Source organism: Triturus cristatus, chromosome 7 (assembly GCF_964204655.1).
Source record: "Triturus cristatus chromosome 7, aTriCri1.1, whole genome shotgun sequence".
Classification (NCBI taxonomy): domain Eukaryota; kingdom Metazoa; phylum Chordata; class Amphibia; order Caudata; family Salamandridae; genus Triturus; species Triturus cristatus.
Genome location: NC_140590.1, coordinates 656,270,378 through 656,296,914, shown reverse-complemented (window position 1 = coordinate 656,296,914; position 26,537 = coordinate 656,270,378). Strand labels below are relative to the sequence as shown.

Sequence of the window (26,537 nt, the reverse complement as noted above, 5' to 3'; positions counted from 1 at the left end):
TCCCCCCCCTGTAGAGGATCCTGCCTCCCTGTGATGGCTCCTGCCCCCCCATGATGGCTCCTGACCCCCCCATGTGGCGGTTCCTGTCTCCCCCCCGTGATGGCTCTTGGCCCCCCAGGTGGTGGGTCCTGCCCCCCGTGATGGCTCCTGTCCCCCATGCAGTGGCTCCTGTGCCCCCCCACTTATGATGGCTCCTATTTCCCCCCGTGGTGGATCCTGTCTCCTTCTTGGGTGGCTCCTGTCCCAGTCCTGGGATGGCTCCTGCAGCGAGGGTGAAGTTCTTGATGGGCCTCTTCTGTCTGCTACTCTGCAGACAAAGGCTCAGCTCAAAATTAATATGAAAAGGTGGGCGAGTGAGTAAGTGAAGGGATGGGTGGATGGCTGGATGGATTAGTGAAAGGGTGAATGGATGAATGAAAGATTGAATAGATGGATAATGAGAGAGGATGGATAGATGAGTGAGTGGAAGGATGGATGAGAGAAAAGGTAAATAGCTGGATGTATGGGTGGAAGGGTAGCTGGATGGGTAAAAGGGTAGATGGATGAGTGAAAGGATGGATGGATGAGTGAAAGAATGGATGAGTGAAAAGGTGGATGATGAGTGGATGGATGAGTGAAATGATTGATGGATTGATGAATTGATAAGTGCAAGGGTGAATGGATGGACGGATGAGTGAAAGGGTGGATGTAAGGATGGATGAGTGAGTGAAAGGGAGGGTAGATGGACAAAAGGATGAATAGATGAGTGAAGGAGTGAAAGGATAGATGGATGAGAGAAAGGATGGAGGAGTGATAGGGTCAATGGATGGATTCATGAGTGGATGAGTAGATGGATGGGTGGGTGGATGGATGGAAGGAAGGATGGCTAAGTGAAAGAGTTGATGGAGAGAGAAAGGGAGGATGGATGGGTGACTGAAAGGGTGAATGGGTGGAAGGATGAGTGACTGCTTGGATGGATGAGTAAGTGAAAGGATGGTTGGTTGGGTGGAAGGGTAAATGGCTGGATGGATGAGTGAATTAATGGATGGGTAGAAGAGTGGATGGATGAGTGTACAGATGGATAGGGTGAAAGGGTGGGTGGATGGATAGTGTATGGATGAGTGACAGGGTGGATGGAGGGATGGATGAGTGAAACGATAGATGGAAGGATACATGATGGATAGGTTTGCAAATAGTTGAATATGTTTGGATATGGATGGGCTTACTTATATACTATTGTGCGAACTCCTCTGATGTGTCTGTAAAACTTACCTTTTGTCCTGAAGTTTTGTCCTGAATTTTGACCTCCTGTCCTGAATTTGGACCCTTTGTCCTGAATTTTTACACTCACCGTCCTGAATTTGCACCAATGCCACTTGGTCACCCTAATATACGACCATATGATGTCACCAAGAATGCACCATATTATGAGGGAAAGCTAAGCTCAGCCGGACCCCTTGAGATTTGAAGGGTACGTGGCACTTGCCCCGTATAGACCAGTGATGCGCACATAATTTTTATTTGGGAGCAATGTTGGCATCGTCTCTATACACATCAGAGCACAGCAGCATGCTGTATCCTGTGGCTGGGAGTGCAGCAACACTCGAGCGTGCATCCGCACCGAGAGCGGCGCTCGCATCCTTCCGTCGATGGGGCGATGGTGCAGACTGCTGCGCGCTCCCGCGCTGCTCGGGGGCGCTCCCGCAGACCGGCTAAAGCCGGTATATATAGCAAAAACCCAGCGAGGGCTGGCAGTGCAGAAGGGACCGGGGGAGGGAGAGCAGTAGCAGGCAGTGATCAGCCGTGTGTCTGGGGGCGGTGGGGGGCGAACCCGGGCACACGGGGTCCTGTCTCAAGCTCGCCTCCTCCGGGAGCAAAGGGTTAAAGAGGTCAGGGGGCTACAGGGCTCGAAAAAGTCAAGGGGGCTGAGATCGCACCTCCTGCTGCCAACGCAGGTCACTGCTGGTGAGTACAGCTTTTTTTTTTACTGCATACACGTAATTAACAGGTTCTTTATATGACACGTTTAAGAAATAACGTAATTAACAGCTGCTTTAAATGACACGTTTAAGAAATAGTTGATAGCAATTTATAGAACTATTAAAATACACATTTAAAGCATTGTGTAGGTGTTTGTACTTGTTAGATGAGATAATGTATTTATAATAGGATTTTTTCAGATCGTTTACAAGTACTTAGAATCATACTATATATATATATATATATGTGTGTATTTATATATAGAAACCAAGGGAACTTTAATTTTTACGTGTTTTGGAGATCACGCAGTTTTTTTTTCTTTTTAAAGCACGCTGGGTAGCCGGTGTTATAGTAACGCCAGTGATGCTCTCACCCAGGTGCAGTTTCCAGTTACACGGCGGACCAGCAGCAACTCGAAGGCTCGCACTGTGCTTGCCTTGCGCATACATGCCATTCGTATAGCGCTTCGAAGGCACTTTAGGGAACGTTCTATTGAAGGCTGAAAGAAAACTTTAAGGTATCAGCTTTGAAATTTAAACCGGAAATTATGATGTTTAACTCGGAGTGTGATAATACCGCATTCTTGCAAAAACTGACTTTATGTCGGACTGCTGTGGACATCGAAGTGACACCACACATCTTTTTTTCTCTGTGACATACATTTAAGGCCGGGCGGCTTGTCCCGTTCTTAGATCGTCAGCCGCATGCTGTTTGTTGCGGTTTGTTGCTGCGGGGTCAGGGGGTGGAAGGGTAGTTAAATGTGGAAACCACTGAAACTAAAGGGGTCGCCAATAGACCGGTTTACGTTAAGAGAGTCAGCTGCTTCCTTCTTCGGCTTAAGATGCAAGGGGTATCGAAGGAGAAAGCCAGGAGCTGCACGTCAAGGGTAGCATTTGGCCCCTGGCTATGGTTAATCGACCCTGTGTTGTGAACGTTCCTTTTAGGCTCTCATTCTCGCACTGGGTTTCCGGGAAGCGAGTTATATGTAGCGTCGTGAGTGCCTTTGTGTTTGGGGCACACGTCAGTACCCTACTCTCCCGGGGAATGACTGACTCTCAGCTGTCGTCCTCACAGAGAAACCTCAATTCGAACTCTCCCTCGTGCACTCTATTTATGAATTCCAAATATGGCGCTATTTCCGGCTAGTGGCGTCGCAGCGCTGCACAGTCCATGAGTGCAACAAACCACAGAGCCCGGTCTTCGGAAGGCGCGTACTGCGAACAGAACCTACCTCTGTACAGAGCTGCCACGGTGAACGTCCCGTACCCTTAAAGTTATGGTTACAACTTTACAGACGCTGATAAATACTATAAAGTACGCATGGGGTTTCATTCCAAGGAATTCTTAAAACGTAGCGATATGGTTATTTTTCATACACAATTTATTTATAAATTTTGTAGAGAGAGTATCGGAGCGCTTTACATCATAGGGTAGGTAGGACACAGTTGTAATAATAGACACTCGTTCCACATATAAACAGTGCTACCAACTAAAGATGACAGGGCGCTGCGCTGTCCCTTTTTAAGGCGAAGCATTGGACACTTTTGTGTGTACTCTGTGTTGTGCTTAGTACAAAGAATCAATGAGCCAAGCGCGCTGCTGCTAAGTGCACGGCAGGTTCTTCTCTAGAGCACTCTCTCCTAAGGTTTCTTCTGCTGGAAGACGCCCAGCCACCACCATTTCCGCTTTATACGCAATCTACATGGAAAAGGGCACACGCCTGTTACTCGCCGGTTGTATAACGCAGAAGTCCTGAGATTAGCGGAGAAGCGCCTGCGCGTTCAACAGAGCTCTATGAATAGTGCGCGCAGTGCAAACAAACCTCGTGTTTTATACATGGCTCTGGTGGCGCGCTGCGTTACAGCAGATAGCTTCTCCGGTAATGTGCCACATCACAGAGGCGAAACAGTGCAAGACCATCACAGAGGAGAAGCAATACAAGACTGAGCTCAAGCTTAGATGTGTATTAGGAGCCCGTCAAAACATACTCTATGCTCTGAACGGCACTCGGCAGCCACACCACAGAACATGCAAGGCTTCTGCAGTATAGGTTAAGACTCGTCACCAACAACCTGCACAGGTGCGCAATACTACACAGAGAGTACAGAGGCACGTCACTCTAGGATAGTGGGCACTTCTCTACAACCAGTGTGGGTGCATAGTGCTGCCAGTACACTATGCAGTCAGTACAAGTGCTCAATGGTGTACAAGAGTGCAGTGCGTACAGGTGCTCAGCACAATAGGTCACATAGGTATACATACTTTTACGGTTTGTTTTGCTGCAGAGACAGCACAATGAGTTGCCTTAGTAGCCCCAGGGCCGCCCCTGCCAATCTGTTTTCTTGAAATTCTGAAGCAACATGCTGGATCCTAAACCCTGCATGATCCAGACTTAAAGGCAAGCCAGGGTAAGGTAGTCAGTACTAAATTACAATTCCTGTCCACGCTGAGGTTGCCACGTACTTTAGCCAAGCCTTAAGCATCTCATTTCCAGGGATTCGTCCAGACGCCCGCGTGTCATGAGAGAATGCAGAAAGGGTGCAACGAGGAGTATGATGGTACCTACCAGAGGCGCAACTAGAGGCAAATTTCGGGGGGGGGGGGGCTAAGAAAAAATATCGGGGGGGGGGGGCTGAATGTTTAAGCTATAGGCAGAGTGGGGCTGGAGGGGCTCTTAGAAGGGGTGAAACAACAGCGAGGCCTCATTAACATGCAAATGGTCTTTTAAAGACCTGTGAAGGGCTCGGGTGCGGCTGTGTGTGCGCCGGGAAGCTGTCTCATCCCGGTCTGCCACACACGAGGGGGGGGGGGGGGGGGGGCTGAAGCCCTGTGTGTCCAATGGGTGTTGCGCGCCTGGTACCTAAGACACACTGAAGGTCTCTGACGCTTTCACAGATCTGTGAAAAAGGCTTCAATTTGGAAAATATGACATTGTGAATTAAACATTACAGACTAATAATTATTCACAACAAGCTCATTGTTATTCATTTATCTGGTACAGCTAACAAGAACTAACAAAGCAAACAGGTCAGGCTTGTGTTACATATGTGCATTTGTTGTGTGACAGGTCTAGATGCAATAACAGAAAACTCACAGAGGTACCCTTAGGTGGCAGAATATGTAAAGCACAGGATTTTAGTTTATTGTATTGCAACATTTGTATAGTTCTTACTTCTCTTATGTGGGCACTGATCGTATGCCTACATGAGCTCCATGCTACGCCACGTAGGGTGGGTGGTTGGAAGTGTTCTGTTTGTCTTTTGATCCTGTTTGGGAAGTGTTTCCATATACTATTTGTTGACCACAGATTGCATGTTTCAAGCCACTCCCTTAATTGCAGTGGCCAAGCCTCTTGGAAATGATTCATAGTTACTCTTTGGCCATGCCCCTATCACCCCCCCCCCCCCCCCCCCACACACACATTTTTCAGAGACCCTCCCACATTTTACATCCCATTTAAAGCATTGCTCAAAGGAAAATTTAGCTATTGGGGAGGGAACACATGCCAAATTGGTCTGTGGATAGTGCAGAGAGGCGAGGCAATCTGTTTCCTTTCCAGGAAATCCATCTGGGCTGCTCTTGTATTGCGGAAGCTGCATAACATTCTTTGTAAGTGTGCTTGACCTGGATTCCTCTCATGGTCCCCCGCTCTCCTTGCACCACTTAGTCCCTCCAGCCCTCTGCTGCGCACTCTCCTACTACCTCTCCTGCTTCCTACCTGCTAGCTGGACACCAACAGTCTGCAACCCACAATGTAGTACCGCTGTGCTCAGCCAAATACTATGTCTTTTTGTTAACAAGTACTAACATAGCTACATTTGGTTTGGTGTTTTCTTGTTGTTGTTTTGAATTCTAATACATGCATGTACTATTTTCTATAAATCTTTTTAGAGGGGAATTCATCAAATCCATTACTATATTGATATTGGTACTATAATCTGCTGTAAAAACTTGGATCAGTAAGCAGAAGGGAAGAAAACGTTACTGTTTTTGATCACTTGCTCCTTTTACGCGGTTTACAACACTGCTCTGTTTGCTTGTCTGTTTCGCCATTGGCACAGGGTGGACTAGCTGTTTATATAAGTTTTTTTTCCCCATTCCACCTTAATCACTGAAAACTCAGGATAGTTCAATAAACGCTCAGATAGTTTCACAATGGTACACAAAGGGAACTGAAATGCATTTTTGGTGAGTTTTCTAAATGTTATTGTACTAATCAATAGGGAGGAGGAAGCAGCAGAGGTTCATTCAGCCTCCAAACAATAGTAGTTATCAATCAATAATCGATCACAATCTGCCGTGTATGTGAGCACCGCTTAGTGTGGTTTGGTAGATAGCATCATCATTGGATCTGTCACTCCAGTGTCCCATTCTCTATGTGACTGTGTAACCTCCACCAGGAGGGAGACTGTCTGGATATCAACAGTGGTAAGTGAGTCAAAATTATCTCCTACCTTGTAGGTAAATCTTTATTTTGGGGGAAAAGAAAAGATAGAGATAAGTCAAAAACCAAGGCTGGTGCTGATCCACTTCGGCGCAGAACCAACACTTTTGGGGTCCTAGTCTCTTAGGGCTTGCCTAAAGGAAATAAAGGGAGGGGTTCATTCACCTGTCTTCGTCTATGATCACACTTAGCTTAATAAGAAAATCGGTATGCAGCATTCGGTTGGGGAGAGGCACGCAGGAAGGCTGTGGTGGACGGTTTCAAGGAAAGCTTTACGTATTGTCCTTAAATATCCCACAACAACAATGAAGCATTAGGAAGACCTGCTTAGGGTTTAGGCTCAAAGACTGAGTCTATCACAGCTTTCTTCCCTGCCACCCCCACCCCGATTAAAGATTGGATTGCTAACGAGTTGTCTAAATGAACATTTAGATGCATCCACAGTATTGTCTAAATGAATATTTAGATGCATCCACAGTAATTCAAGTTGAGGTCAAGTTTCCTTTCAACCTAAAGTGGTAGAAAATCTGGGACCAACAGACAAACTAGAAGGTATGCTTTTTGTTTTCTCAGAGGGGCCACACATGGACTGCAAAGTCCTCAGTTTGGTAACATTAATGAATCAAAAGGGTTCTGATGCACGAAAGCAGCAGAGACCAATGCTGCAGAAAGGCTGGGAAAATGTTGTGTGAGGGAAACTGATTTTGGTGACAGCATTCCAGAAAGTGAGATTTTGGAGCTACATTATGCAGCGCTGAAGCACATTTTCCCAAACTTATGAAGTACTCATTGTATAATAAGCAAAGATATCAAAATATAATGCGAAAACAAAACCCCAAAAGTAGTCTAAGTTATCCCTTTTCTCTACAGATTCAGGATGACTGCCATGAACACCGCAAGAACCTGCACCAATGTCAAAGTTTACACCAAAGTGCCTGATGGAGGTTGGGGCTGGGTGGTGGCCATTGCCTTCTTCTTTGTGGAAGTATTCACATATGGAGTCATCAAGACGTTTGGAGTCTTCTTCAGTGAACTCATCACTTACTTCGATGAAAGCAATAGTCGTATATCCTGGATCATCTCAATATGTGTGTTTGTGATGACATTTACCGGTGAGTGGCACTCTTCCCCTCTCAAATAACTATGTATTACCTTAAAACTGGATACTAACACCTGTTGAACATGAAGGGGGTTCAGAGATACTGCAGCTATGATATTAATCAAAACATGCTTGGAAGGAGCAGTTCTTTTGTTTATACGACCTCGTAATAGGTGTATCTTTTAGTAAGTGTGCAAGTGTTGGAATCGCACCCTTTATTACGCTTAATGAATTCTGAAGGATTTCCCAGGAACGCCTTTTTTATTTCTTGCTGAAATGATGAAAGCAGGCACCCTCCAGTATTCAAGTGACACGTGCTTTTGCAGATCATGGACACCTAGCTTTGCTTCTAAGATAAAGTTGCGTAATCTCCTGCCTTTTTTAACGAATTTGAAGAAACAGTGAAAGGTAGTTTAGCATCATACTTGCTTCATTTTACTTCGGCTGGTCAGAACTAAGACACTGCATGAAGCTGCAGTTAACAGTGACACAATGTGCTATCAGATGACCTACTTGTTTAGACGACATTGCTCCAAATGGTAAAGAAGGGTGTCTGTCAGCATGGTAACATATATTTTTATTTCATTTTGCATAATAAAACAGAGCATGAATACACAATACGCAGTATAGGGCATTCCATATTGGCAGTGTAGGGCAGTTATAAACACAAGCTGGCTGTCTGGATGAGTCTGTAAATTGGGTTGAAGCAGCATGGGCACAAAAGGAACCAAGATCACATTTACATTTCTCATGGTTGTAAACAATAGAAAACCAACTGTACATCGTTCAAAGGTCTTTCCCTGGTCTTCTGTGACTCCCTCCACCTCCATTTAATCCAGGGAACCCATATTTTCAGGAACTTCCTGGGACAGCCCTGGGCTTTATATGTCACGTGTTCAGCAACCATGTACAAGTCAAGACTAGTCCTCCACTCGTTAAGGGTGGGTCTTTGCGGGGACCCCCAGTATTTAGCAATATCCCGTTTGGCTACGACCAGCCCCCAAGTTGGCTAGTATAAGTTTACGCCTCGGGATCTCTATATCTTTCGGAATTCCCAACAGAAGAAACCTTGGCTCCAATTCTATGTGGACCTCCAGTATACTATTAAGCTCCCCCACAATCTTTCCCCAATATACCTGTACCTCGTTGCACTCCCATAGGGTATGTATGAACTTCTCATCTTCCGTGTGGCAGCAAAGACATTCCGGGCTCTCAGCTCTTCCTGTTGTATGCAATTTGGCTCTAGCAAAATAAGTGCAGTGTAATATTTTGTATTGAATGAGACGCAAACTCAATTTGATTGCTACTTCTCGTGGATGCATGAGGGCGGCCTCCCAATCTAGATTGCCCAGCACCCCAGTGGTCCTTTCCCATTTTGCTCGGAGTGGGCCTAATTTATCAGGCATATTATTAAGTAGTGTTCTGAGGTAAACGAAATAGCCTTAGACAGAATTTCCTCCTGGAGGAGGCGACCCTCTAGCGGGGCATATTCCGGTAGTGCCTCCCCATCAAGCCCCTCTGTAACCCACGCATGTCTCAACCGGAAGTATGCATAAGTCTGAGTGTCTTGAAGTTGATATCTGGCTTGGAGGGTACTGAAGGATGCCAACACACTATGATCCAGGACATCGCCTATTTTAGAAATACCTATCAGATCCCATTGCCTAAAACCACGCAGTTTTCCAATCTCTTTCAGCCTAGTCCCTTCCCGCAATGGGGTTTCTCTGGTACATTTATGATCCCACTTCAATTGTCGCTCGGCTCTCTTCCATGCCTCCAGCGTCCTTTGGGTCGCTTGGAGCAATCTACTACACCCCTTACCGCCTTAGATGTAATGAAGATAAGTACGGTCTCTAAACTGTAACCTTTTAAGCCTATAGGTCGGGTGATCCTTGGGAACATATATTTATTATTAACAGGCCACGACACCAAACAAAATGCTCAAAGTAAAAATGTCCTCCTTGGTTTTCTTTTCACTTGCAAAAACAGAACTGCATCCGTCTCTTGGTAACACTAACTCTGCTTTGATTTATTCCAGCTCCACTGTCAACAGTACTGAGCAATCGTTTTGGCCACCGACCAGTGGTTATGGCCGGAGGGGTCCTGGTCAGCATCGGAATGGTCACTGCATCTTTTGCACGCAGTGTCGACGAAATGTACTTAACAATTGGTCTAATATCTGGTAAGTTTCTAAGTACGACCAACACAAGCTATCACTGTACTATGGCATTAATCATAGTAAGGCAACAAAACTGTCCCAAGCTGGACTGAGAATGATAATTTATTATGGCCTATCCGGACATTAGGGAAGTTGAACTTCAATTAAGCGGAGGGAATAGTTTTTCAATCATCCTGGAAACATTTTGCAAACGAGTATACAAATATAGGTAGATCCAGTGATACACAAATGGGTTTCAATGAGCAGAGAAATATAATTATAGACTTATAACCCGCTGCTGAGAGCTCTACAACTTGTCAAAGGCCCCAAACCATAGTTACAGTCCCTAGCCGCAGGCAAGGCCTATAACAAAGGAGAGGGCCTTTAACAACCAGTATAGCCCGAGTCAGCAGATTTTAAGTCTATAATTATATTTCTGTGCTCTTTTGTGTACTACTGGATCTACCAATATTTGTATACTCGTTTGCAAAATGTTTCCAGGATGTTTGAAAAACTATCCGAGCATTCCACTAACTGCAGTTAAAATGTTCTGATCTAGTTTGATTTATCAGAACTGGAGTAGTGGCTTGACAATATTTATCTTATTTCCACATAGGAAACAGATTCAAAGTTATGTTTTTGTCATTACTTCACTTAAATGTTTTGTTAATTTATTGAAAATGATTATTTAATAACTTGCATCACTGCCTCTGCTTGCCATATATACATCACATTCAAACATCATAGTTAAAACCAGTAAACACAAGTCCTACAAATTCATGATCTCTATTACACAGAGCTTCCCAACATATTGTTTTTGTATTGGAACAAGTTTAAGACCAGGAGAGGTATTACAAAACTACTAGTATTTAAGGTTCTAAGTAAAGTACTAGAGTTTCGTAATTCTGTACGTTGTTTGCAAAGCGGTATGGGCGTGAATAGAGGACACACTAGTTTATTTTTCGCTGGTAGGACTCTTTTTCGAACACAGGTACATACTTTTCTAAAGTGAAGATGTTCCGCTATCCGTACCGAGAATGTTCGGGGATAAGAAATCTGCACAAGGAACCAAGAAGCCCGCTTCAGATACGCTGAACGCTAGCCTTGCCTAATGTTAAGACTGCGATTCCTGATTCCAATGCATGCCTCTTTGTCCACCAGCCTGCACTTCCTGTCTCTCACTCTTGCAGGGTCTCTTTTATCCTCACTTTCTCCCTTTGTCACTCCTTCCCCCATCTTACACGTCCTTCTTTCTCTCTTTGCTTCCTTTCGCTCTGAAGAGTTTACTGCTGTGTAAAGAATACATGTTTCAACAGATTCTCACACCCGTCCTTTCCATCCTTCCACAGGTTTGGGATACTCCTTAAGTTTCATTCCAACAGTCACCATACTGTCACAGTACTTTGACAAAAAACGTTCACTGGTTACTGCAGTTGCCTCCACTGGCGAATGTTGCGCCGTTTTCGCCTTTGCACCAGGTAAGCAGTTCAATGCAACTAATCCCAAAATAAATGCTCCCAAATGTGAAATGTTAGGCCAGGTCACTCTTACCACAGCAAGTGCGCGTCTTCAATGAAGGTCATCACTCTCCTAGTGGGACAATGAAAAACGTGAAGTGAGACCATCTCCGTGAAGCCCCCTTGAAAAGGACATACTATAAAATGTAACTCAGCGCTTTCAATGGCCACGTGATGCGGTGGCCGTGGATCTGGGGCCTTGTTTGTAAATCAGTCTTTAAACAAAAAATGGAACAAGGGCATTTTTATACCCATATCACTATCCATATGGAAAATAACAGCGTCCTTGGTCTGATTTACTACAACAAAAGTAATGACACCAAGTCTTGAATAATCTGGGTCATATTTTGGCCTGGATCAACGAGGGCCAACAATAAGTGGAAACCCGTGGCACATACTGGAGAAAGAAAGGTATCTCTTGCTGCAGCAATAAAGTGGGGGCTTGCTGAGGGTCTCAGAATAAGAGAACTTCGAAAATGGGGCAAGAATATATCACTAATTATAAGGAATGCTAGAGAAATCTGTTATTTGCTCCTTTTCCCAAGGTTCCATTACAGTTTAGAATAAGTTCATGACTATTAAGAGACAAAGTGTTGCGGTTACATCACTGCATCCGGATTTAGTTTGTACAAGACCTGTGCAGAGTGCCTCCCTCATCTTAGTCAAAGAAAGGACTGTGCCATTTTAAGATCCAGACGCGGTTAGGGCAGCCAAGATGTAAATTTTAGGATGATAACGAGTCTTTCTTTTTTATTCTTTTTCTAACCGAGATACAAGTATGCATTTTGAGACATTTGGTCAAGGCCTAATTAATCTTCGGTACTTATCGCAACATATTGAGCGGGGGCAATCATTACTGTGGGGTGTATTGACTTGTGGGGGAATTTAGCAGACAAGGAACCAACCTTTAGATTAATTATTATCAGTGCACAGGAGCAACAGTCTGATCAACATTTCCACAGTGAAGAGGTGAAGTCCTGTGGTCTTATCTTCAGGGCAAAGGCTACTGGCACAGAAAATGATACATTTTCGTAATCTAACAACACAAACCTCTATCCTGTTAAGGAAACATCAGTACATCATGAGAGTGTCTTATTTTGGGGCATCGTTCAAACACCACCTCTTATGTGTTCAGTGTTGGGCATTTTAATAGTACTAGGACTATCTAATTCACTTGTGAACATTATGTCACCTGAGGAAATGTACCTCAGTTAATCAACAGGAATATCAGCCTAGGTTCTGTAATGTACCCACAGAACCAATTAGTGAGGATCTGAAAACTGCCTCAAATTGTGTGCAATTCCAGTTCTCTTGCCATCGGCTGAAGATGTCAAGAAGGTGGGAGCATGAAGTAACAAGATGAGACAACGATAATACAATTTGCTTTGCCCCCACTCACTCTAGTGAAACATAAGGCTACCAAGCCAATATTTTGAAATTGCCTGCTCTTTCTGTAACTCAAGTTAGGTTAACACCTCCATGTACATTTAGCTTTTAACAGTAACTAGAAACCACCAATAATGTAATTGTGCACTTCACAATGATTGTCAAAGTTAGCCGTGCCATATTACCAATATTGTGATGTCTTTCTCCTTCATTACCAAAGAACGTGCAAGTGACCGGGAACATATTTATTTAATGTCTTAGGAGACTACTTTTAATACCATTGTATAATTTACCAGTGTAGTAGTAGAGTAAATTATGTCAATAGTTATACTGAGCATAATATACTAAAGGTTTTCAAAAGCTTGATGTATCATTAAAAATCATGTTGCAATCAATGTCTGTAGATCAACAAACCACGTTGTTTATGATTTTTCATTCTCTTCCCTAGCTATCACTGCTATAAAGGATCAACTCGGTTGGAGACATAGCCTCCTGCTTGTTGGTGTACTTCAGTTAAATATTGTTGTTTGTGGATCTCTGCTACGACCAATGAAAATACAAAAAGAAGTACAAGTAGAAGAAACTCCCAAAAAAGAAAGCGTGGAAACAGAATACATACTTGAAAATGAGAAAACAATTACTTCAATTGACTCCATAGACTCAGGAGTCGAAATAACTACCTCACCCAAGAAAGAAAATGAAAACTTGAAAGTAGAGACAGAACATGTTGTACCACAAGAAAATGTCCAAATGCTGGAAGCAGCACAAGGTCCCGTTGTGAAATCAAAAATCACACTCTTGGACTTTTCAATTTTGAAAAATGGTGGTTTTATTTGTTATGCTCTGTTTGGCCTTTTTGCTACACTTGCATTTTTTGCCCCTTCTCTGTACATCATTCCACTGGGTATCAGTCTTGACATTGATAAAGACCACTCTGCCTACATGCTGTCTGCCATGGCCATCGCGGAAGTTTTCGGAAGAATTGGCGCTGGCTGGATTCTCAATAAGAATCCCATTCGCAAGATTTATATTGAGCTCATTTTCGTTGTTTTGTTATGTTTGGCTCTCATTTCCTTTCCCTTTGCTTCAGAATTTTGGGGCCTGATGGTGTGCAGCGCATTTTTTGGATGTATGTTAGGAACAGTTGCAGGAACCCACATTCCAATGCTAGCAGATGACGACGTTGTGGGTATCGAGAAGATGTCTTCCGCAGTTGGAGTGTATGTTTTCATTCAAAGCATAGCCGGATTGGCTGGCCCACCACTTGGAGGTATGTTGATTTTTAAATTTTTCAATACATAAAAACTTTTGTTTTTAATTTATGAAAACTATTTAATTTGTATTTGTGGGTATTACTGTTAGTACTTTTGAAAATTGTGGCTCCCGAGCCAACTACCAAGTGGGAGAATATGTTTGCAGGTGGTTTTATATTCATGTGAAGGGAAAATATGTTTAAAAGGCCTACAGTTACCCGAAATTCACCAGCAAGGGTACTGGGTAAACATTAAAGTCCCCATACAGTGGAATTCAATGAAGACATTGGTGCACCTAGTTTAGCCAACACCTGAAGTTCTGTAACCGTAAGATTCCATTGTGAGCACTTTCAGTGTATTGCGGCTTTGTAATCTTGCGCCTTTGATTCCTCAAATTTAGCTAAACTAGAAGCAGGATTAATCTATTACTCGTGATTTCCACATCTCACCCCGATTCATGAAGCCTAGCACTATATGCATTTGGAAATTCCACCATATCTTGTAATTTTTCTCATTCTTTGCCAAATCCTTTATGGTGCCAAAACGAGAACTTAATATCAGATGCAGTATTTCCAACTATTTTTTGCCCCAAATCCTCGAATGCAGGTAGAATTTGATAATCCAATACTTGCTAATAAGAAAAAAAGCATATATCTGTAACCACACATAGGGCTTAAAATGTAAGGCATAACGTACACTGATAACATTTCATTCAGAAGTTTAAGATTATTCTCCAAATCTATAACATTCTACTGATTTTTTTTAGGGCAAAGTAATTTGTAGCATGACTTAAAATGACGTGCAAATATCCTTAACTGAGGAATAATCTTAAATCCCTTAGTGGAATTTCACCATTACAAAACAAGCAAATGGTGTAGCGTACACTTTGACTACATTCCACATTTGGTGAATGCCATATTTACCTGTTTTCACTTGCTGTATTTCAATCAAACTGAAGATAAACCATTTCTTTGAGCAAAACCCTTCAAGGTTTCACCCTGATGATCGAACTTCATTCACTGAAGGTAGTGCAAAACGTCACAGTGATCAAAACAACTAGTTTGTTTGGTAAAGTCACAAGAGGAGCCAAAGACTACAGGTCTTTGTATAAATACAATGGGGGAACCCTGTGTCCCCCAGAACCTGGGTAAAGTAGAGCTACAACGGTTCTGTCAGGGAGACAACAATTACATTGATGATAAAGACGAATCTTGTTGCGATTACTTTATAAAACTGTCTGCGTAACCAATATGCCAGAGAGTACAAGTGGGCTAAATCACAGCACGGAACAACATGAATATTGGAACACAATACAACGAGAAACTCCAAATTGCTTGCAAAAAATTATTATTTGGTTTTTCTTCGAGTTTTCACAAACTATTTCTAAAAAACACATTTTTCAAGGGCTGTCAAAGTGAGGCGCAATTGTGACGTGACCAGTGTTTTAAAGTGACACAGGTGCTCAGTGCTGGTAGTGCAGTGCATATACAAGAGTGAAGCTATATACAAGTATATACAAGATGATGAATGGTCTGAACAGCAACGAAGACAATATCTCTGGTTGTGGCAGAGCCGCTCAATACTATACACCAAGAGATTTGTTAATGCTGAACCATGTTTTATCGTCTACGATTCGACCCTTATGATGCGTTAGTATGGTAACATTGCGACAGCCCAGCAAGTGGGAGGTATCCCAAGGCATCCCTCGCCGAGTGAAGGCTGCCAGAAAGATCTCCACTTGTCAGGAAGGTTCAGGTAAGACGAATCTCTTGAGATGAGTTTAAAAGAATAATTAGTCTTAAAGTGACACAGCAAAAGTCCGTTGATGTCTGTGCTTCTCAGGCAGCAGTCCAGGACTGCTGACTGAGAAGCGCAGACACTCACTGACTTTTTGCCTGGATGCTCTTTGAATTATCTCCAGTTTCATTGATTCCCTACAAACTCGACATAGGGTACAACATTGCTGTATCACTTTAAGACAAATTAGTCTTTTAACTTCAGCTCAAGAGGGCACAACATTGCTGTGTCACTTTGAGACAAATTATTCTTTTAACCTCATCTCGAGATTCGTCTTACCTGAGTCCTCCTGACAAGTACAGATCTTTCTGGCAGCCTCCACTCGGCGAGGGACGCCTTGGGATACCTCCCACCTGCTGGGCTGTCCTTTTGTCCTGAAGAAGACCCGCTATGACACCATACTAAACGTCGACAATAGCACATGGTTCAGCATTAACAAATCTCTTGGTGTATAGTATTGAGCGGCTCTGCCACAACCAGAGATATTGTCTTCGTTGCGGTTCTGACCATTCATCATCTTGTATATACTTGAATATAGCTTCACTCTTGTATATGCTCGGCACTGAGCACCCGTGTCACTTTAAAACACTGGTCACTTCACAATTGCGCCTCACTGACAGCCCTTGAAAAATGTGTTTTTAGAAAGGGTTTGTGAATACGCGAAAAATACAAATATTTTTTTGCAAGCAATTTGAAGTTTGTTGTATTGTTGTTTTCCAATATTCATGTTATTGCGCGCTGTGATTTAGCCCACGTGTACTCTCTGGCATATTGGTTATGCTGAGAATTTTATAAAGTAATCGCAACAAGATTAAGTATTTATCAGCAATGTAATTGTTGTCTCCCCGACAGAACCATTGTAGCTCTACTTAAAGTCTACAGGTCAACAGCTATAATTTCAGATGATGCTGTCTGTAAATTTATTTACACAGCACTGTTCAGTTGGTTAAATATTACTGATTATGTGGTTCAAGAATCCGTAAACCATGGCAACAATGCCTCCTTATGAAATCGGCAAGAAATGATTAACTTTCGAAAAGGTGATGTTTTTGGATTTTGTCTAATTGCAGGCTTTGCTTTGTCATGTATTGTGGCGACAGTTACAATATAAATAAATGCCTTTTCTCTAATGAAAACAATATTATTTTTAACTGTAGGTGTCCTTGTGGATCAAACTCAGAATTACGGGTCAGCATTCTACTCCTGTGCGATTGGCATGGCGCTGGCAGCCATATGTCTGGCCTTAGTAAGGCCGTGCAAGAATGGTCTCTGCAGACGTAAACCGAAACAATCTATAGAAGAAGGGGATTATACTGAAAAAGAAGTTTTCACGGATGTGCCGGATGACTTTCTTGAAATGGATTTTGGAAAACCTGAAGGCTCAATAAAAAGCAATGAAAATTCTTTTTGAAATAACTTTAAATTCGTGCCAACCAAACAAGATTTAAATAAAGACAATGCAGTGATCCAACAATGAATCAACAACCTTGAAATTTACACTTTAAAGGGAATGCAAAAACTATCAACGTGAGAAGCTGCTAAGTACGATTGAAAATTTAGAGAAGGCTACCACTTTCTTATATTCATTTAACAGCCCATAGTGGGCAACTGTTTCATCACTATATTTTTTTAATGAAAAAAATAGGGCATTTACTTTACCTTCTGGCAATGACAATACAACAAGTAACACTTGGTTTGCATCCTGCATCGTCAAGCTCTATCTCAAAATGCAGACGCATATTGAAGATGGTATTAATTCGGATGCTGTCCCGAAAATCAATTCTTTTCTTGAACATGCATATTACATACGGAGGACTGGGATTTTAAAGAGAAAATATGTGCATTTTACAGCAATAGAACCACATCAACTTAATATTTTATTTTTATGGCCAGTTACTGAGAGATTTATTTGCTGGTGTTCTAAAGTAATATGTCTTTCTGTTTTCAGTGTCTTAGATTTATTTAAAAATGTATTTATAAAGTTACACTAGACATCCTCTTGTCTCCCACTGGACCAAGATGCAAGCAACAAGTAATCTATCTCTAGAGCATATTTTTTATGTCTGTAACTATTTTCCTTTTGCGCCAAGAGTACTGTTTTACACACCTTACTGTCGCAATGACCCAGAAATGCTGCCTACCATGTATTTTAAAAAAATGAGCATGTGCCAAAGGTCAACCAACAAGTTTGTATTCTGAATCCTCCGTTTTTTTTCTCCAAATCAGGTTGTTGATTTTAAGAAAGGCTAAAGTAAACATCAGTAAGATTATTGCAACATTTAGGATGTTATGTGGCATTTCAAACTCAGATGTCAATTTCGTGACTATTCTAAAATTTAGTTCAGATTTGTAGTGGTATATTGTATGTGCTTAAATTTCTAAATACAATATGAAAGAAGGGGGATTATATCAAGTGAGAGAGAAGAAATGTAATCGGAATGTAAAATTATTACAATAGTAAATAAAAGAACTGCTAACCCTTGCAGGATGATAACTTACAGGACCCCTTGTTTCTATCAGTTGTGTGTTGATACAACCTTAAATAAAAACATCAAAATGAATACATGAGTAATAATCACAAAGTTTGCTCTTCTATATCATATACTTGGGACAGTTGGTAAACACATGCATAGAGAAACTTGGCTAGCTGATGAGTTTGTTCTCATATCTGAAGAAATACCACTGACACCGGAGGCATCAATGAGAGATGAGTGGGTGTGTACCCCTTCCTTTGCCTTACTACAGTGTGCTCCTTATCCACTCATAAACCTATTCAACCATGAGCTAAGTTACTTTCAAAGGACCATGACTCACATTTTAGAATTTGTAAACTATTTTGACCGATACCATTGCGTCCCCCTGATAACGTGTGGCACACTTTAGTCTTATTGTTCAAACTTGCGACAGAAAACACCAGCGGGCAACACCTGGTGGTGAACTTAGCCATGGGGGCCATGTAAATTTGTTTGTGTTGAGATTAATTGCTCCCCTAAATTGGTGCTTCTGAATGATCATCAAAGCCAGATCCAATATTAACGGCTCAGATGAACACCTGCATGTACATCAAGACGCAGGCAGCACATTGAAACTCTACATCCTGGGTAGACATGACAGCGACAACCCCATGGGATATGGTTGAAAAGGGCTATACATCAATGTCTTCCACTGTAAACGGGCTGGGACACCAGATTAAAAGGGGCCTGGTAACCAAATATCTAAAAAGACTGAAACCTGAAATAGTGCTCCTCCAGAAGAGAGAGGCGCTGTAATTTTCTGGGAAGAGGCATGTACACTACCCTGACACATGCACGATTTACCTCAGGCTCCCAGGGGGGTTGCGATGCTCGTCAGGAAGACGATACCCTTCCACGTTTCCAACACTTGGTCTGACCCCAGTGGCACATATGTGGCGGTACAGGGAACATGGGAGCATAGGAGATTACACTAGGCAGTGTATATGCCCCCTATGATTACAGCATTAGATACTTGAGAAGGTTGCAGAGGTCCTGTTGGCAGCAGACTCCCCCCTATCCTTGGGGGGGGCGGAGACTTTAAGGAAGTGGTAGACCCGGTTATAGATCGGTCTGGGCAGACAGGTGGTGGGAGGGGAAACACAAGACTGGCTAAATTTGCTCTCACCCTGGGACTGCAGGATGTTTTGCGCTGGCACCATCCCACCGGGCATACTCCTATTTTTTCGGGCACGTACCGGGTGTTCTCTAGAATGGCCAATTTTTTGGCCCCGGCTGGGGAACTGGACAGGGGTGGACTACCTAGCGAGAGGACTGTCGGATAACTCCCCCCTGTGGCTCACGGTAGGTGGGGAGCCACGTGATGGAGCTGAGGGATGGAGGCTAAATGCCTGGGATCTTAAAGACCCAGGCATAGCGAAGGAGATAAGGGTGGAAACAGAGCTGTACTTTCAGGAAAACAAAGGACAGTGACTCCGGCAGTGGTCCTATGGGAAGCTTTTAAGGCCGTGTTATGCGACAGCCCAGAACGCCATTGCACAGAGGAACAGGAAAGAGACGCAGGACATAGTGGCGCATGAGAGTAGACTCCTGCACCTAGAGTAAAGTGGGGCGTAAGTCCTAGTCAGCCTACCCTCCGTCAGATAGAAGTTACCTGTGCGGAGCATCATTCACTGGCATGACGGGAGGCGAAACAGCATACCTCGCCCTTGGGCATCGCCTATATGAAATGGGACAGGGCGGGGAAGCTCTTGGCATGGCTAGGCAGGAAGGAGATGGAATACAGATGGGTGGGAGACGTCCACAGAGAGGGGACTGCATTCACTAAGGTACAAGATATTGCTGATGCCTTCGCAGACTATTACGCTGACTTATACAATGAACAGAAAAAGGTGGGAGACGCACAGATCCAGGAATATTCTGGAAGACCGGAATGCTCTGGAAGCAGAGATTACGCTCAATGAGGTGAATCCGCCCATTTATAAACATAAAACAGGCAAGACCCCAGGGCCTAATGGTCTGCCCGCATAGCTTTTTAAGGCCAACTGCATTGTTGAGACCACACTTGCTAGATATGTTCTGGGCGGCTCGGGATGAGGGCATCCTACCACCCGATTTGCAGAAAGCAACAGCAGTGATGATCCACAAGCCCGGAATGCCGGCAACAGATTGCGAGTCATATCAACCAATCTCTCTCCTTAATGGGGAGGTGAAGGTACTAGCTTCTATCCTAGCAAACAGATTTGCCTCAGTGGTCACTGCCCACTGCAGACCAATCGGGATTTATGCTCTCATTGGATGTGGAAAAGGCCTATGATGCTGTCCACTGGCCTTTCATGTGGCAGACGTTAAGGAGATTTGGGTTAGGCCCCAAATTCATGGGGTGGATTGAGTTGCTTTACAGGTCAGCGAGAGTGCGGGTAAATCGGGCACTATCAGGGGAGGTTGCGATAGGAATAGGTACCAGACAAGGGTGCCCGTTGTCCCTGATGCTCTTTGCTTTGACCCTGGAACCGCTGGCTTGTCTTGTGAGAGCACACTCAAAGGTAAAGGGGTTTGTTAGAAATGGGGATCTCTAGTTGGCAGCAGCTGGCGCCGAGGTCCAAATAGGGATCCTTCTTCCTATGTCAGAGTAAGAGGGCTACACCCTTTGACAACCCCTGCTCAACCCTGTTGTGAAGCATTTATGACCATACACAATAACGCAGGAAGGATGCTACAAACGGAGACCACAAGTAGTTATAGAGAAATAGTTATCTTTATATAGAATGAACACGAGGCTTAAAAGCACTCAGGAAACCATAATGCACATAGTTACAGATTCACTTCAAAAGCAATCAAGGCACTCAAAAAGCATGTGGAACGAACTTAGTTCGAGGCGGGGGCACACGCGACCCAGTGATGCACAATGTACCTGAGATTTGAAGGGGGCACGGCACGCAGCCTCACAAGGAAGCCGCAGTGATGACAGGCGGACTCGCAGCGGCCATAGCTCCCGGCTGTAGCGGACCGCAGCGTGCACTCACGATAATCCTGGGGCAGGGCTTAAGGCGGGCACCCAGCGGCACACGCAGGTGATAACAAGATCCTCGAAGTGGTGACTAGTGTGGGCACTCAGCGGCACAGCTCCTCAGCTGCAGCGGCCCGCGATGGCGATGATTCTCGTAGGACGGTAAATGCGGGCACTCAGCGGCACAGCTCCTCAGCTGCAGTGGCCCACAATAGCGATTGTGATGATTCACGTAGGACGGCAAATGCGGGCACTCAGCGGCACAGCTCCTCAGCTGCAGCAGCCCACAATAGCGATTGCGATGATTCTCGTACGACGGCAAATGCGGGCACTTAGCGGCACAGCTCCTCAGCTGCAGCGGCCCACACTAGCGATGGCGATGATTCTCGTAGGACGGCAAATGCGGGCACTCGGTGGCACAGCTCCTCAGCTGCAGCGGCCCGCGATAGCGATGATTTTGGTAACACAGGCAATTGCGGGCTCTCAGCGGCAACAGCTCCTCAGCTGCGGCGGCCCACAATAGCGATAACAATGACTTTGGTAACGCAGGCAAATGCGGGCTCTCAGCGGCACCAGCTCCTCAGCTGCGGCGGCCCACAATGGCGATAGCGATGACTTGGGTAACACAGGCAAATGCGGGCTCTCAGCGGCAACAGCTCCTCAGCTGCGGCGGCCCACAATAGCAATAACGATGATTTTCGTAGTACGGCAAATGCGGGCACTCAGCGGCACAGCTCCACAGGCTCACACTAGCGATACGATGACTTTCAGCCCGCGTTCCCCACAGTAGAACCAGAGGCACTGGAATTCTCAACAGAGGCCTCACCTGCAAGTAGAATTCCCCTCAAATAGGAATATGGGCGGCTGATGGGTGAAGTCTAATGTCCCTGAGACTTCAGCAGGAGGCAAGCTCAAATCAGGCCCTTGGGTAGTTGCTTCAGCATGATGGATGAAAGTTTCAAAGTCCTTTCCCTCCAGTTACACGTACAGAGGTTCGTCTTGACATCCAGAAGTAACACACCGGGTAGGGGTTTAAGCACCCCAAAAGTCTTTGTTCTCAAAAAGTCACAAATCATTGAACCCAGCCAGAACCGGTTTGGTGTCCTCCTGGAGCACTTTGTTTACAAGGCTGCATCCTGCCTTTCAGGAAGAGGGGGTCTGCTATCAGACGCACAGTGGGAGGTGGAGCCATCATTCACCTTGCCAGGCACAGCCCTGCTCGGATCAAAGGGTCACCCCTCCCCATACTCCAACTGCAGATCTCTCCATTCAATCCAGGTTGGGCTCAGCCTGCCCTGTCCCTCCAAAACCAGACAGCCAATACACATAGCAGCAGAACACACTGGAAGGTTTAGGCAAGAAAATACCCACTTTCTAAAAGTGGTATTTTCAACCCCAGAATATAGAAATAATCTTCACTACCAGATGCACTTTAATATTCTGAGCTCAGGCATACTAAATTTAGTTTTCCTATCAGGTTCCTTGGGTCAATTAGGATTATAGAAGGTAATGCAGTTAATTTACAATAGGGAGCATTCGCGCTGTGGTACTGAATGGCAGTGGCACAGCGCCCAGAGCATCTAACACCAGCAAACACAGAGGAGACAAAAGCAAAACATGGAAGGGAGACCCACGCCAATGGTGCCAGGTCTAACAGGGTTCATGGTGGGCGGAAGGGAGGAACGCATTTTGCTGCACGCTGATGATGTCCTTCTATATATCACTGACCCGCTAACTACAGTTCCAGCCCTCTTTCAAGTGTTGGGAACATTTGGAAAACACGCAGGCTACAAAATCAATTGGGGTAAATCAATCCTCTTACCAATAGGAGGCCCCCCCGAAATACAGGATCTCCCTCGGGAACTGCAAGTAACCACGGAAGGCTTTAAATACCTGGGGATATACATATCCACAGACACCTCACAAAGTCACACATGTAACATCCGTAGGGTGGTGACAGAATTCCACGCTGATGTGGAGAGTTGGAAAAGAGTGCCTCACACTACTGGGTAGAGCGGCAATGTACAAGATGGTTACGCTCCCCAAGCTTCTGAATATCTTGCACAACACATACTACAAGATCCCGGAGGACATTTTCAGGGCAATAGACAGCGAGGTACGGACGCTCCTATGGGATGGGGGGCAACTACGGATTGCACTCCGCACACTGCAACGTAGTCAGTACAATGGGGGGATAGCTCTTCCGGATATCAGATCTTATTGCAGGGCAGCACATCTTATTGCAGTAAATGAGTGCGGACACCTGCCGAGATCACACCCAACTTATGCACTGGATCATGACCAATTTATAATACATTCTCATCTACACTATATATATATATGGGGGGGACAGGTGTCGAACATTTGCTGCCGGTGACTCAGAGGGCACTGGTGGCTTGGAAGGGTGCTGAGAAACAAATGGACAGGCACAAGAAAGTCACATGGCAGACCCCACTATAGGAGGGAAGGCGTCTTCTGGAATTAGGGAAACTGAAGGGGTTCAAGGATTGGGATTTGATAGGAATATCCACGATTCGAGACCTGATAAAGGGAGGCTCTTGGATCTCGTTTGAAGCCCTGCAGCAAGAATTCTAGATTGGGGACAGACAAAGGTACAAATATATGCAAATAAAGCACGCGTGGGCTGCAGAGAGAATGGAACCGGCAGGCATCCCCGGATACGCACCGCTAGAGGGTAGACTCTTGCAACGCAAGATACTAGAGAAGGCCATATCCTGGACCTACAAGACCCTCATTAATAACGTCCCAGACAACCTAGTGGGCCTGAGGGGGAAATGGGAGGCTACCTTGGGAGAACTGGAAGGCAGACTGGGAGGCGTCCCTTATGTACCCTAGAGAGGTGGCAATCAAACTGAGGTTGTGTTTAATTCAACTCAAAATACTACAGACAGCGTATGTAACTAGGTCCCGTCTACACAAAAAGGTGAAGAGCTGACTGCCCCGGGTGCCCCTGCTGCCAGACAGGAATAGGCACGTTTATACACACCTTATGGGAGTGCACACGTATACAACGATACTGGGCTAGACTACTGAGGGAACTAAGTGAAGTATTGGAGGCTCAGCTACCAATGGATGCTAAATATGTGTTGCTAGGTATATCCCCTGACATAGTCCTACCCAGACGAAGTCTTACCCTGTGCAATGTAGGGATGGTAGTGGCAAAAAGAGATATAGCCAAAAAATTGGAAGATCCAGGACCCCGACCTTGAGAGAGGGGAAAACCGGGATGGACATGTACATGGGGGCGGAGCAAGTGACATACAAAATGGGAGGCTGTCCACAGAAATGTTTAAAAGTCTGGCTTACCTGGATTAGGTATTATGGGCTTGAGCTTCAAGACACGGGGGGGGGGGGCGGGTCACAGATTGCAGCAACGCCCCGAGATATGGGAGGCCCCACTGAACATTCGCCTATGGGGAGGATAGAAGAAACACCCAGTGGAAATCTAATGTCATGTCCATAAGCAGTAATGTGTCACACCTGCAGGAGTTGCGATTTTACTGTAACCCAATAAGAAATGTGTATTGCCTGTTGATCGTATATGTACTTAAAGTGAAAGCTGATGAGTCATGCAATATACGGAAAGGTATCAATACAAATATTTATAAAAAAACAAAAAACAAAGCCAGATCCACACATTGAGTCGTGGAGGTATACCTAATTGTGACAAAATGCGAGGCGACAAACACACTTTAGAAAAGGAATATACCACAACATTACTTTTGCTTAAGGAGAAAGCATTTTAGCGAATGAAACATCAACATCACCAAGTCACTCCTGTGACACCCGCACCGTTAACATTTTTGTGTCGGGGAGCAGTTGAACCACTTAAAACAACTATAGCAAATGGAAAAAGAACCTATGCTTTTTAACTTCACTGTAATACTGTCTGTCTTCGGCATCGGTAAATAAAATGCAAAAAGCATAAATAATAGAAGTGAGTGACTAACGTCGCCAACATTTTAGCTGGGAGGGACAGTGCTGCTAAGTCATTAATAATCATTCGACTGTGTTCCATTGTCACTGCCCAGTCCCGAAAAATATAAATGTACATTTTTACTATCAACTTGGATGTGATTGCTCAGTATTGGGCTCCAGAGTGGGAACTAACTAAACCGAGTCAATACAGAATAGTCGTGTTTTGTCATATCTGAGAACTAATCGTCTCCAGCCTTTTATGCAGCCTCTGTTTTTCTTCTAGAATAAAACCGAGGTGAAATGTTACAGCAAAAAATATGCCCTATCATTTTAAGAGTAATTTCTCCCAGAAAGCACGGAGAAATTAAAAGACCAATCATCAAATCTGAATCTCCAGTAAACATGGTCTATAACCCACAATATGTAATCCTCTGTTTCTGCGTCTTCTGTAGAAGCAGATTTTTTTTCTCCCAAAAGCAGTTCCACAAACTAAATGCCTCTTAACTGGATCTGCCAAATGGCGGTAATTAAACTTACATCTTCGAACTTATCAAACTACCATCTTATCCAGAGAAGTTGAAAGAGACAAAAATATTAGAATCAAATGTGATGGACTTGTCCTCATGTTAGGAAAATCTCAATTTTATATTACTACATGTCCATGCTGTATGTTTAAAGTATTATAACATATTAGCAGCATATTCAATTGGTTTGAAGTAAAACATCATGAACTTATAATCACCTAAAGCTGCTACAGGAGGTTAAGCAGTTTAGCTCACCCAAAAACGAGCACTGGCAAAGCCAATCAGTTCCACCTTTTTAATGCGAGTGCAGAGCTGTTGGATTTTCCATTGTATGTCTTTAAACGATTATAAAAAAAGAGAAGAGAAAAACATCTCAAAATACAAGAGGAGAGCAAACCTATTTGGTATCTCAAAACTAGACTTTGACTTCAATGTTTCCATCTCTTTAAATTGAATGTTTTATTTCTCCAAGGGCACCCATCATTGCTCCCGGTGGGGGGGGCTTGCGCAGACAGCAAGAGGAGGGCGCGGCGGGGAGTAATTTTAAAAAAGTACCTTGAAGCAGGGTCCTAAGTCTTCTCTGCTCCTGCCTCTGACAGGAAGCAGGCAGCCAGGCTCCCTCCCCTAAACCAATCACAATTCTGCAATGCAGCGCTGTGATTGGTCTGAGCACCATCACACGGTGTTCAGCCAGGAGCTGGAGGGGTGGGTGTGTTCTCCATGCGGGTTGCAACAGGGAAGTGCGCATGACTGCTTTGGGCAGCCCGAGAGGGCCGACCAAACAGTCATTGCACACTTAGGAGTGTGCAAACCACTCCTCCCCTGCTCGCAGAGCAGCACCGCCCGCAATGCAGACGGACACTGCTGTGAAGCAGTGGGGCGATGCTCCTCCGCCATAGCATATTTCAGATATTTTTCAGTCACGATACTGAATGTAATTAAAATGAATAAGAATTGTCAGAAATACTTTAAGGTCCAAT

At 44.3% G+C, this 26,537-nt stretch overlaps 2 protein-coding genes across 11 annotated transcripts in view; one reads left to right on the top strand and one right to left on the bottom strand.

Annotated features, from left to right (window-relative positions):
- ARSG (arylsulfatase G) overlaps positions 1-26,537 on the bottom strand; it is a 1,970,563-nt gene that overhangs the window by 1,529,025 nt on the left and 415,001 nt on the right. The gene's annotated exons all lie outside the window — the stretch shown is intronic.
- On the top strand, positions 1,733-18,174 carry LOC146810299 (monocarboxylate transporter 7-like). Of its 2 annotated transcripts, none has more exons than XM_085617285.1 (6): positions 1,733-1,944; positions 7,274-7,515; positions 9,541-9,684; positions 11,010-11,138; positions 13,012-13,833; positions 16,771-18,174. In XM_085617285.1, exons 2-6 carry the CDS (start codon positions 7,281-7,283, stop codon positions 17,022-17,024), a joined length of 1,584 nt encoding a protein of 527 aa, XP_085473411.1. In that variant the 5' UTR covers positions 1,733-1,944; positions 7,274-7,280; the 3' UTR covers positions 17,025-18,174. The 2 variants fall into 2 exon arrangements, with proteins under 2 accessions (XP_085473411.1, XP_085473412.1); XM_085617286.1 differs by lacking the exon at positions 1,733-1,944 and adding an exon at positions 5,442-5,568.